The 13,925-nt window shown below is 39.0% G+C and overlaps 1 protein-coding gene across 1 annotated transcript in view; it reads right to left on the reverse strand.

The window, feature by feature from the left end:
• cdh24b (cadherin 24, type 2b) overlaps positions 1 to 13,925 on the reverse strand; it is a 314,707-nt gene that overhangs the window by 32,419 nt on the left and 268,363 nt on the right. Inside the window, exon 8 of the mRNA XM_088349797.1 lies at positions 250 to 506. Coding sequence (XP_088205923.1) covers positions 250 to 506 — 257 coding nt within the window. The remainder of the gene's footprint in view (positions 1 to 249; positions 507 to 13,925) is intronic.

Consider the following 13,925-nt stretch of genomic DNA (forward strand, 5'->3'; position numbering starts at 1 on the left):
TGTTGGTTACAAAAAAAGCACTTGAAATTAGATAAGATACTTTCGCCTACCTAATGTTGGTTCTTCAAGCTATTTTACATATGTGGACAACTCAGACCATAGTGTTATTGACGCACAGGCAGACACAGTCAGAAAAGGGGTGAGGCAACTATTTCGCCCATCCGAATGCAGAACACACTGTATGATGAAACTTTGCGGAGTGGCAAAACTGCGATGAGTAAACCGGAATACGGCAAGAGTTTACTGTACCTGATGTTATTCGTCAAACCGGTATCAGGATCTACAGCGCTGACTCTGCCCACTGTGCAGGCTGGAGGGCAGTTTTCCGAAACATCCATGTGGTATTGTGCCCTTGAGAACCTCGGAGGTTCGTCTGCATCCAGCACTGCAACTCTGATGGAAGCCCGGTCTTTGATGGATCCTCGACGCAGAAAGCGAGGGTCCACGGTGGGATTGAGAACCTCCACAGAAAAAGAGTAGGAACTGCGGCTTTCGTAGTCTACGGCCTGGACAGAGGACCGGTCGAGGCGAGTTGTATTAACACAACGTGTTAGGCATCATGTTGAGAAGAACTGCTTTGTTCTTTGCATTTTGTTCTATGCATTGTCCATGGAACTTGACCAATATATTGTACATGTTTTCTCCTTGCAGTAGGAATGGCCGATACTGGGAATCTTGGTATTGAATTGACCCAATTTTATGCATCATAGTATCAATCGATACTGCTCCAAAAACATTATATTTTGCTTGTGAATGCCATGATCATTGAATAATTGGCCCTTTCTCCCCTTTGAGTTAGTTTATAGTTATAATAAACACAGCACACATGTTTTGGGACTAAAAATGTTTTTTATAATAAATATCATTGATAACTTTAAGAATATAAAATAAATACATGAATAAATACATATTTTTTTTATCTTACAATTGTTTCAGAACAAAAGCCATGAAAGTCAAAGCAGCAATTTATCGAATATACAAATACTGTATAACGATGTCAAATAAAGGAATAAAATAACTTTCAGTTGCACAGTATTTAGAAAATAAAGTCAGTAATGCAAATGCAGTATTAACTGTCTCTTACTGGCCTCTGTTGCCACAGTGACAGCGGATTTACATTTTTTTTTTCATGAACAGCAACATGTTTACATTGTTGGTTGCAGCTTGCTTTTCTCTGCAGGGTGGGTTTATGTAAATGTGTAGTGTTGCCACAGCTGGCCATTTTACCACAAGAATTACATCTGGCATTGTCCTTTTCTGCCATGGCATATACCACTGCACATCCTGTCAGCCTAGGTTTGTCCATCTATGTCTGGCAGGCAAGATGCAGCGGCGGAACAGGTAAAGTGTGTCTGTCAGTCACAACTCAAACTTAGGGGCAGTGGCTGAAGAGGTAGAGTGCTCGTCTTGGGATCAAGAGATCGCAGTTCGAATCCCGGCTCCTCCGTGTTACATGTCATAGTGTCCTTGGGTAATTGAACCCCTAATACCCCCAATAAGCAGGTTAGCGCCTTACATGGCTGCACGGCCGCTATTGGGAAATATGAAGCACACTGTAAAGCGCTTTGGGAAGTCTTGACTTGAAAAGCGCTATATAAATGCAGATCATTTAATTTCATTTCAACTGCTGGAGTGGCCACGGCGCTGGTGACAGGAGGGAAGGGCTTTGCTATCCAAGCAGAGGAGTGGCACTTTAGGAAAATTGATGGAGTAGTGCGGTATCACAGGACAATAGTATCGATCCGATACAAGTATTTGCTTTATATCAATAATATTATTCTTTGGAATAATTCCCCCCACACACCTTGCTCAGCACTTTAAGGAGAAACTCATGCTCAGTAGCTTGCCCGGGATCGAACTAATCTTTGTGTTGTAACGCGTCTGCCCTTGATTAAGAGTTTTGTTACCAAGGTACTTGACTTGAAATCAGAAGATTGGGAGTTCAATTCGTGGTTAGCTGAAAGTCCAAGTAGATTTTTTTCCTAGTCGTGAAAGTGCTTGGAATAGCAGCAATATGCAAATGCCTAGCTTTTTTTTTTTTACAAACTATTTTCGGGCTCCAAATGTTATTTCAGTTTGCATATCAAAAGGAGAAAAAAAATGCAAAATAGGGATTATTATGTGATCATTTTGAAAGTCTGACAAAAATAACACTTTTATTCAGTTTATTGTTATAAACTCGCATTGTATGATTGGTTGACAAACATAATGACATTTATGAGTTACTGCATAACTACAGGCAATTTATGGTGATCACGATAGTAAAAATGTGGGGATGGAATTTAGATACTGGGTATTGAGTTTCCTCTCTCTTATTTAAAACATGTAAAACCTAGCTATCATGATCACTAGTCTATCATCATAATAATGTAGATTTGGTTACATTCATAAAACTCGGCTGGCGCTAACTTTGAGGCCCTTATTTTCATATAGTGTGCTAGGAGTGACAGCTCTGATACACAGGTGTGCTTACATCTATTTTATTTAAAGGATTTATAGAGTTGGGTTGTGGCAGGATTTTATTTTAACTGTAATAGCCAACAGCAGAATCCACTCTTAAAATACAATACAATCGAATAGTTCATTTATTTTCAGTGCATGCCAGCTAGTTAACATGCAAGAATCATATAATCATTGCATTTGCGCAGTGGCGGCCAATCAGGGCCTGCAAGGCCTTCTCTAATGGCCTAAAAATATCTGAGTCATGCGATTTTAATTATATTTTGAACATGAATGCTTATCAAATAATTTAAAATTGTCTGTCAGATTCCTTTTATTTTCCCAAGGTTGTGCTGCTTCCAGATGGTTGATTTCATATTTAAGCATTTATTCAATCACATTTCAGCCATTACTTGTCGTCACGGTCAGATATCTGCCAAGAGGCCTTTATAGCCTGTTGTTGAGGCACAACATCAGTGTCAATAAAGCTGTTAGTTCAGGAAATCAGGTTTCATATTGGTGGAGGAGGGCTTTCTAGAAGGTGTTAAGCAGGCATGTCTAAAGTCCGGCCCCAGAGCCAATTACAGCTGTCACAAAGTTAATAATATGTGGCCCGCCAGTATAGTTGACCTCTCTGCTAGAATTTTAGCCCATCCCCATTTCCGACAGGGCGATTGTAAATAAAAAAAGAAAAGTTTGCGAGGGCCGCTGCTTCCAGGACAAGTTATATTTTGAATATTTTTTCACCGGAATCTGCATGTGCCTTTTTTCCAAGAGACTAAGGCTGTTTTGAATATAGTATATATAATATAATTTCAGGAGACACTGCCAGACAAAACATGCCGACTAAGACATGCCAGCTGGAAAGAACGCTGTAAAAAGGTGAAGCAACTAGAAGCTGTTAACGCACAGCAGCGCTATTTCACAAGACCCGGTGAGTAAAATGAAAATGATACAAAGGCGGGCAATGAGGTCACAATGCTGATCGCCAAGCACCCGAAACCTTTCACGAAGGGGGAATTTCTTTAAGACCCTTCAAAGAATGTCAGGCTGAACAGTCGGCCCTCACACATTTTCCGCTTGGTGTAAAAATGTTAGCGGTTCCACAAACCATAAGGGGTTAGGGGCAGTTACATAACTATCACAACGAGAAAGTGAGCAAAAAAATTCCCGTGTCCACTTCTTCTGTTGAACAGACTTTTTCAGCCCTAAATACGTATAGCAGAAATACGACAGGACAGCTTGCCTTTCAGCATTAGCATCAACAGCGATAGCAAACTTTTTGATGGAACTGAAACGCACCAATAACCTGTACGACGGAGTAATTGAAATCTTGAGGAAAGAAAGGAGAATGGAATTTGTGAACAAATAAAATGGTAAATGGTCTGCATTTATATAAGCGCTTTTCAAGTCAATGAAGACCTCTCAAAGCGCTTTACAATATGCTTCACACTTACCCATTCACACACACACTCACACACCAATAAAAAGGATTTTTGTGGGTAAGAAGTGGCTAGATTTCCAAATAATTTGAGGTTATCATTGATGATTCTCAATATGAGTTTATTTGATTACGATTTAGCACTACTGAAGGCTTCGCTGCGAAATTCAATTAAAGATTATAGATCAAACGTTATCTACACTAAGTCTTAGGAGGCGGCAATTTTGACACCTGTAGTCGACTGAAAACCCCATCGGAGTTACTTAGGCCTCAGGCTGTGATGTGCAGTTAGAGAAGGCAGTACCTCACCTGTCATCATGGAAAATATCAAATTCACAATATATCAGGCAGTTGTAGACTTTCAGTGTTAAAGTTCTCTCTCATTTGACGTCTCAATTTTAAAATCGCGTTTTTCTAAAGCCGTCTGGTGATACACAGTGAGGCACGCAGTCCTCTGGCTTCATGGCAGAGAGACCAATAATTCTGATTTGACGCACACGTCAGCCCCAAACAATAAAAATGGTGAGAGTACTAGCAAGCTAATAGCACATTAAGCCATTAAGTAATTCTTTTCCCATTGTGTGGACTTTTTCTTTCTTTTTGGAGGATTACCGTTTTTTTTGGTGATTTTATTAAAAATGAATAGCACCTTTACTTCATTCATGAATGGAGGCAGTGATTCTCAAACAGTGATGCGGGCCCCATAGAGAAGGCGTGAGGTTGTCAAGGGGTAAACACAAAGTGTGGCAGACAATCAAGTTACCCCATGACAAAATTTTTTATTGGAAATAAGTGAAGGGGGACATGGATAAAGAGGGAAACAAAAGTTTCCTAAAAGTTAAAACGAGGAAGTTTGACAGAGCATGGCTTCAGGGCAACCATGAAGGATAAGATGAGGAAAGACCAGTGTGCATGCTATGTTTAAAAATATTGGCAGTGGACAGAGGGCGAGGGCTTGTGGGAGGGGGGATTTGCGCGAGAGGTTTTCTTCTTCTAGAGGGAGCATGACAGAACATAATTTAGAAGCACCCTTTACTACGCTACAGTTTATACATTGCTTTTTGCTCTCCCAATCAGATGATGAATAAGGATGTTCATTTATAAATCTGACCCCACTTCACATAACTGGCCTCAGGTAATGACTAATCCTGACTGAGACAGCAGATGAAGCTTGATTAGTTTATACCACAGTCCTGGGCAAACTTGAGGTCATATTCACCGGTCAACATGTAGCGAAATTGTTGCCCCCTTATATGGAAAAACACAGATCGATATTGCTTCCTTACTCACATTCTACAAATAAAAATTTCAATAAGATATTGTCTTTGAAGTTGTAGGGGAACACATCACATATGTTGGAATATGCTTTGGGTTGATATCCGCTTTATTGAAAAATAACTTGAATGTGCTGAGTGTAAACATGCAAAGCAACAACCTCCATGCTTTGATCATCATTGCTTGAGACGCTTGTTACAGAGTGGACTATTAAACACAAGTGGGGTTTTTTGTACGTGGGTGAGCATAAAATATTAATGAGAGTGGCTGCGTTTGTGTGCCGCTGAGTCGTCCTTTAAGTGCACATGGCTTTAATCTTCTGTCACAATACTTGTTTTATAGCATGTTGTATGTCTTCATGTGTAGCACAGGAAAAAAAAAACAAAGTGAATAGTGCATAAAAAGGATCTCTTGCTTTGCGGAATATTTGCCGCCAGATTTTAGTAGGGGAAAAGAATCATTGAAAGGAAACAGGCATCAGTGGGAGTATTGATATCCTACTTCCTCTTCTCTTTATATCTGATATCTCATTTTCTATTCCACTACATCGCCTTTGCTGAGAGCTGTAAATCCTGACAAAGTGCTTGACAGAAAGTCCACTGTTTTAGTGAGAAAATATAAACGTTACATTGGAAGAGAGGAAGGAAAGGAATACCCCCGGACAAAAAACGATGGGCGTCGGATGAAAGTTTGGTGAGAGAGGGACAAGCAGGAAGCAGTGGGCATGTATGTGTATGTAAGGATGGAGTTTAAAACAATCTAACATGGTTCCTCTTTCATTTTTGGAGTAATGTGATGCAAAGGAACCCTTTCTTCGAGAATTAAAAGAAACTCTGGTTGATTAAGTCACCATGGTGTTTTGCGTTTCGAGCAAATGCGTCAAGTTGCAGTTTTCCTCTTTGCTCCGCAAACTTGAAGAATTTGCCACCAAAATGATCAAACATGTTTGATACTCGACGCTGTTGGTGTTGTGCCGTTTTCGTCCACAAAGTGCCTGCACACACCTAACATCAGAAGCAAAATGCCGATCACCAGTGGCATCTTATTTGGTTTGGGCAAGGTGTGCGTGGGGCTTAAGCCATATTTACAAATAGAAAATACTGAACACTGAAATCGTTTATATGCGCATGTTTGGTTGCTTGTCGCCCGTAGCGAATGGTAGACAGTGCATGAGGAGGGGCCGTGCGGGAACAAATGTCAGATCCAGAACAGACGGTAGACCCAAACGCGTAACGTTTCACACCAAGCTTTATTGCGGAAGCGGAGAACTCAGGTGCGGGAAAACAAACGCCAGCGATTCAGCGATCGCTGGGCAAGAGAAGCAAGAAACCCATGAGATCGGAGCGTGGTAGGTGGGCAGAAAGAAGTCCACTTTTTAAATTAAGTAACTAGTCACTGTAACTAATTACTCTTTTCAGTTATGCACCCAAAACTGTTCCTTTTATGGGAACAAATGAACACACAAAAACATTATCAGACGGAGGAGGAGACGTGTCACTTGCACTGTGAGTATGCACTCATCACGACCACCATCATTTTTTTGTAGTGCCATTCCGCCTCCCCGATATCTTTGTGACACCCTCCATCAGCCGCCCACAAATGCCCACCCATCTTTTTTCCTAATGCGTCTGTGACAGAAGGGCTAGCGTGAGCAAACCTCATCACACACTCCAAAAGCTTCGCCCTCATTCCTTCTAACAGGAAACACTTATCACTCGCAAGCTCAAGTGAGTGTACAGTGTATTCAGTATAAGAAAGATTTGACTTTCATCCATCAATGTTTCCATGCACTAACACATCCCTGTTCTTCTCCTTTTTTCACTTTTGCCAACAGTTCCACATGATTAGAGTTGATCAATATTGTTTTTTTAACATTAATTTTACTTAAGTTGTATTAAAGTGCATGTGTCAAATTCATGGCTTGCTTTTTAGTTCTCGTTTTATTGGTTGCAAGACTCAAATAAAGCAACATCTACTGATCAAATTACACACATTGTCCCTTTGATTAATGTGAATTGAATTGGGATATACAATCAGAATGACAACCTAACACCAGAGCTTCCAAATATTGAAAATTGTATTACTGATGGATGAAGAGGAATTTCAGATTTAGAAAAAATAAATAGAATCAGATAAAAAAATCGGAGTACAATTTAAGAGCTCCAATTTCTAAAGCGTGGTGAGTTGTTTCAGGTGTAAAAAAAAACTCCAATTGTAAAAATGAACCCGTTAACACATTCATTGCCAAGAAGGACAATAATTTGCCCCCATTGTTTGTGAATAAATATGTTGTGTTTAGAAATAAATACCTCGCATCTGTAATTAAAACATGTAGGGTAGGTTGCAAATATAGGCTGAATGATAAAACACAATATTCTACTGAAAAAAGAAGCTAAAAATTTGAAATTGACCTTCTATTAATGATCCGGCCTTGTCCCAAAACAGAAAGTCTTATAATGGCCCCAGAGCCAAATTATGTTTGTCATCGTGTTTGACGAGTGTTTTGACCCAAAAGATACATTTCCCAAAATGCCATGTGAATACAATACCTGCAAGGTGACGGTTCAACGCCTCTGTACGGCCATAATGTTTGTAACTTTATTAAGTGATAAATTAGGAGTTATTTTAATTTAAAAGAAGTGACTTTTTTACACACCATTCAATTACGCAAAATTATTCAGCCCCTTTACTTTCAGTGCAGCAGACTCTGTCCAGAAGTTCAGTGAGGATCTCTGAATGATTCAATGTTCATCTAAATGACTAACGATGATAAATGGAATCCACCTGTGTGTAATCAAGTCTCTGTATAAATGCACCTGCACTGTGATAGTCTTAGAGGCACAGAGAGCATCATGAAGAACAAGGAACACACCAGGCAGGTCCGAGATACTGTTGTGGAGAAGTTTAAAACTGGATTTGGATACAAAAAGATTTCCCAAGCTTTAAACATCCCAAGGAGTACTGTGCAAGCAATAATATTGAAATGGAAGGAGTATCAGACCACTGCAAATCTACCAAGATCGGGCCGTTCCCCTACACTTTCATCTCATACAAGGAGAAAACTGATCAGAGATGCAGCCAAGAGGCCCATGATCATTCTGGATGAACTGCAGAGGTCTACAGCTGAGGTGGGAGAATCTGTCCATAGGACAACAATCAGTCGTATACTGCACAAATCTGGCCTTTATGGAAGAGTGGGAAGAAAGAAAAAAAATCTTAAAGATATCCATAAAAAGTGTTGTTTAAAGTTTGCCACAAGCCACCTGGAAGACGCACCAAACATGTGGAAGAAGGTGCTCTGGTCAGAAGAGACCAAAATCAAACTTTTTGGCAACAATGCAAGACATTATGTTTGGCGTAAAAGCAGCACAGCTCATCACCCTCAACACACCATCCCCACAGCCAAACATGGTGATGGCAGTATCATGTTTTGGGCGTGATTTTCTTCAGCAGGGACAGGGAAAATGGTTAAATTTGATGGGAAGATGGATGGAGCCAAATACAGGACCATTCTGGAAGAAAACCTGATGGAGTCGGCAAAAGACCTGAGACTGGGACGGAGATTTGTCTTCCAACAAGACAATAATCCAAAACATAAAGCAAAAGCTGCAATGGAATGGTTCACCCCCAAAAAATATCAAGGTGTTAGAATGGCCAAGTCAAAGTCTAGACCTCAATCCAATTGAGGAATCTGTGGAAAGAACTGAAAACTGCTGTTCACCAACGCTTTCGATCCAACCTCACTTATCTTGAGCTGTTTTGCTAGGATGAATAAAAATACCAGTTTCTCGATGTGCAAAACTGATAGAGACATACCCCAAGCGACTTGCAGCTGTAATTGCAGCAAAAGGTGGCGCTACAAAGTATTAACTCAATGGAGCTGAATAATTTTGCACACCGACTTTTTCGTTTTTTATATGTTAAAAAAGTTTAAAATATCCAATAAAGTGTGTTCCTCTTCATGACCGTGTCCCACTTATTGTTGATTCTTAACAAGAATTTACAGTTTCATATCTTTATGTTTGCAGTCTGAAATGTGGCATAAGGTCACAAAGTTCAAGGGGGCCAAATAGTTTCGCAAGCCACTGTAATTAGACAGCTATGTAAGGTGTGACATTGATGCGCGTTACTCACGTTTTACCCAAGTTGAACATTTTTCAACGCTATGGGGGACACAAGCCAGAACTCTAGCGCTTAAGATTGCGTGTTACAATAACTTCCTGTAAACCATCGAAGAGGAACCGGCATCCTATCAAAGCAGCAACCACAAAAGAAGCGAAACTGATATTTCATCCTGTTGTTTACCAGTTCATATTTATCTAAAACTCTTAAAACTCTTTAATTTGGTCTTTTTACGCACTGAAATTATACCTTAAAATAGTAAATCATCTGCATTGAAATCAAACTAGTGATTTAGGTCTAATGAGATGACGTAAATAAATTACTTGTTACTATGCTTAGTTCGTCTGACTTGTTTGCCGTGCCCTAATAACTAGTGCATTTATGAATCAACAGTTTAAAAGGGAACACATTCATTATACATCTGACTCCTTGATTTTACTTTAAAATGCACCAAATTGATGCATTTGAATTTAAAATGTACAAAATTTCCTTAGACTCCCTAGACTGTCCATCCACTAGGGTCTCAGAAGATTCTACGGGAAACACTGTAATGTATAAATCAAGAGCACTATCTAGTAAAAATGAAAATAGCTCGATTTTTGTTTTTCTTTTTGACCTTTTTTCTCGTTTTCCTTAGGATGCATATTTTGTAGTTTGTTCTAAATTGACATAGTAAACTATGGGGAATTTGTAGTATTTGGTAGATCTGAATACACTCTATCAAAATTACAAAAATATAGAAACCTGTGTAGAGTCAAATTCTTAGAAGGTTGTTAACTGACCAGATGTGAGTCTAATGCAGTGCACCAGGCTGGGAACGGTAATCAATAAAATGATTAGTCACTTTCAGCCATTTAGTAGCCTTTTCAAGCCTGTGGATTTAATGTTTTTTCACTTATGTGGCCTCTCATGCTATCAAATGGAATTGATAAAAATGAGTTAAATACTTCTTAAACTAAGTATCTTCAGACAATTTCTTGGCAGACACGTGAAGTCCTGGTGAAACATGTTTTCTTTTGTTTAAAATCAGACTACCAGCATAAGGATTCTTTGGTCAGTCATGGGGTGGGAACATTTACCAAGGTCCAGCAGTTACTATTCATAATGAAGATGGTGACCATGGTAACAGGAAACCCGGGCTGATTAATATTTATCAAGCGAAGTGATGGGCAGTCCGTCCCTGGTGTCAAGTGTCTGCTTGTTTCTTTTTAATATATATCTACCATGTGTCAACCAGTATATCTGGCTGCATGCCGCAGTTCCCATTTTGGCTACATAAAAAATTGTGCAGTTATACGAGCACTTCTAAACGGGAGGCATTCATTTTTTTCTTTTCTTTTTTTGATTTTCTTTTTTTGAGTTTCTTTTTTTGAGTTTCTTTTTTTAAACAAAAAACTAGCTCGCTATACAAGCAGTCCGAAAGGCTACCACAAGGGACCGCTTAAGACTGCTCACAACTTGTGACTGCTTACTGCCAGCATCATCTCCTCCAGTTTGCGCATGCAAACTACTATTGTCTACGTTCATTTAAAGTTACAATCACATACATTTTAAGTGAGCATTAAGTGCTTATGTATCGTCAACAGTCTCTCGATCCCATACCTGTCAACCTCCGCCTATCGGTCCCCTTCTTAATGATTGCAAATAATCCTTCCAAGCAAAACTCAACGTTACAAATGTAATGCAGAACCAATTTACCCACAGCAGGACTGACTATGTAAAATACACCGACAATATTAGCAATCTATGATGACATTGTTGTCACAGAGACGATCAGGAATAGGGCAAGAAAAAATTGGTCTTTTTTCAGTTTATCTTTCTTGAATAAAAATTGTTACACGGCACAAACAATATGAAATTATCACAAATCTATATAAAATAGGGAGAACGTAGAAGTTGAGAGGTATGCGAGCTTTGTGAATCCTCCTTCCATATTTCTGTTACAGCGCTCATAAAGCTTGAATTTATTAAGATAATATCATATTATATATCTTATTTTAGTATTTTTATGTTTTATTACTATTTGAATGTGTTTCTAGCGATCAAGAATATGTGTTTTATTGCTAGTAAAGGCTCACTTGTATGCTTTTGGGAGAAAGAGAGCGTACCAAAATTTGGGGAAAATTTGCTCGTAACACGAGCAATTTGAGCTACGAGCACGATCCTGTAACGAATTAAGCCTGTAAGAAGTAGTACCGTTGTATTTGGGTATTATACTCAGAAAATACATTACATGCATTTGATTGTTAAAAACAGAATAAACTTATCATTTCCAATGATACAAAACAAAAAAGTGTGGTGTTATAGGCATTACTGGATGCCAGTGAGATAATAGAAACCACTACAGCAGCATGATGCAGAAAAGGCTTGCCTTTTTTAACAGTACCTAATTTTATTCAGATTCAGATTCAGATTCAGATCTACTTTATTGTCATTCTAGTACACGTGTATACAGAACGAAATGTCGATACAAAGGAAAATAAGGCAAACGATCGTTTTTTTCATAGATTTTCAAAGAATATCACACATATAATTCCCTTCCCTCTATTGTGCACACATTTTACGGTCATTACTGTAATTCTTACGAGTGGGTGTTGAAAGAAAGGATTCCCTATAATGGAGAAAAATGTATTCTATCAAATTAGCCACAAAGAAAAGAATGGGTATTTGGAACTCACTGGCTAACTGCACAGTGTAGTTGGGCCCTTGCTTGAAGCCAGCCACCAAACTTCACCTTGGCCTCAGTGTTTGATATATGTGAAAGAAGATAAATAAAAAAAATCCAATGATAATTTACTCTGTTAAGCTAAACAAAAACAATGAGTGAAGTGATGGGAACCGTTTAACCCTAACGTGAGCTACTCCAACCCTCGCTCACCTCTGATCCCCCACTCCATGCATATATAACATTCAAATATGTCATCTTATGATGACAGAAATTAGTAAGAGCAGTCACGTAATATCTGGGGGCATGTTTTGTTATATAGGTGTAAATTTGGCAAGGGTTGTCTCGTCAAGTCCAAAGAGGTGACATTTTTATTGACAATGTTCCACAACATACGGCCCGTTTGATGATTTTATAGGGCCTATCATACATTTATGAGAATGTCAAAAAAGAAGCAAGTCTCTAGCCTGTTTCTATCAAAAATGGTGAGGTTCTCTTTTTTTCTGTAATTACAAACCAAATCCTCCTTCTCGCAGCTAGAAGCCAAGTAAGGCATAAAAGAGCTGACGTCCAGCAAAGGTTCTATTCATGTGCTGGGCTATGTTGTTAACTGGTGTTCTCTTTGATGAACAATAAGAAAACAAAATAGCGCTCAAGGTTGAAGTACAAACACTTGAACCATATTTTTAAATGCTGCTTTTCAGGATTCAACACCGGTTATTGATGCAATTGTAAAATCAAAAGGCAGGAGTGCAGTGAGAGAGTAGAAAAATTGTGATGGCACAAATTTTGTTTGCACAGATCATTAAATATAAGTTTGAACTGGTTTCCCGTTGAAGACAATATTGTGGAGTATTTCATCAGCTTCAGTATGCCCATCCTGGTAGATGTATCGCATGTTATTGCCCATTCACTGCTAAATCTATCATTTTTAGTAGTACGACAATTGAGAAAAGCATATTTTTATTTAGAGCTTCTACTTGAGTTTGTTTATTGCGGTGAGTTGGTTTAGATGTAAAGCTGCATTTATTGAACTGTTGAAATAAAAAATTTGTTTACACATTCAATGCCAAACATGACAATCATTTGATTGTGAATATATGTGTTGTGCTTAGGAAAGATCCCTATTTATTCGTGGATTTTTAGGGTTGGCTACAAATGTAAGTTGAATGATAAAGCATAGTACTCCAAAAAAAAAGTGAAGTATTTGGCGTTGACATTTTTTTACTGATCTAGCCCACCTGACACCATTAAGTACGGATACAGCCCCCGGGCCAAACTGAGTTTGAGAACCCTAATTTAGAAGGTCAAAGTATATATTTATTTCAGTATAAATAGCACCCTAAGATCAGTCGCCCTTCAATGGACCCAAGATGCCTACAAAACTGAAGCGGACGAGTCCCTTGGAGGTGGATAATTATGCCCTAGCCGACCTTCTCTACTCTGTTACGTGTTGGCTTTTAAATAAGTCAAGGAAATACAAGTGTGGAAAGGCTTCGAAAAAGAACATGAATCCATAACGGGTTTTTTTTTCTTTTAGAGGCCTTACAAAGAGAGAACAATTGTCTATATCTATGATCGCACTCACGTAAAGTCTTACCTTCCATAGGCCATGTGCGATGCCTGTTATGCTCCTACATCACAGATTTTTCTTTTTTTTGGAATTGGGTAGTTTGATTAAAATTAACTCATTAATTTTGTAAACAATAGCCTTAAAAAAGAGATCTCAAGGTGTTCCACTATCCTTGTTAGTAGGTTGATTTTATCTTTCCAACCTTTTAGGGAGTCAGCTCCCCGGCTTAAGGCTTCTCCACTGCTGGTCTGCATAAACTGGCCCACAATCTGTTCCTGTACATTTTACATTCTTGCGGACCTCTGGGTTGCGTCCTCTCTACATACTAAGAACTGCACCTGCCGGTTAAGCTCCCGAAACCTGCACAACGCAGGAGTAATCTGTACCATTTGAGTCAAGTGGTGCTTTTC

This window comes from Urocampus carinirostris, chromosome 1, assembly GCF_059441175.1.
Source record: "Urocampus carinirostris isolate Australia breed hairy pipefish chromosome 1, RoL_Ucar_1.0, whole genome shotgun sequence".
NCBI lineage: Eukaryota > Metazoa > Chordata > Actinopteri > Syngnathiformes > Syngnathidae > Urocampus > Urocampus carinirostris.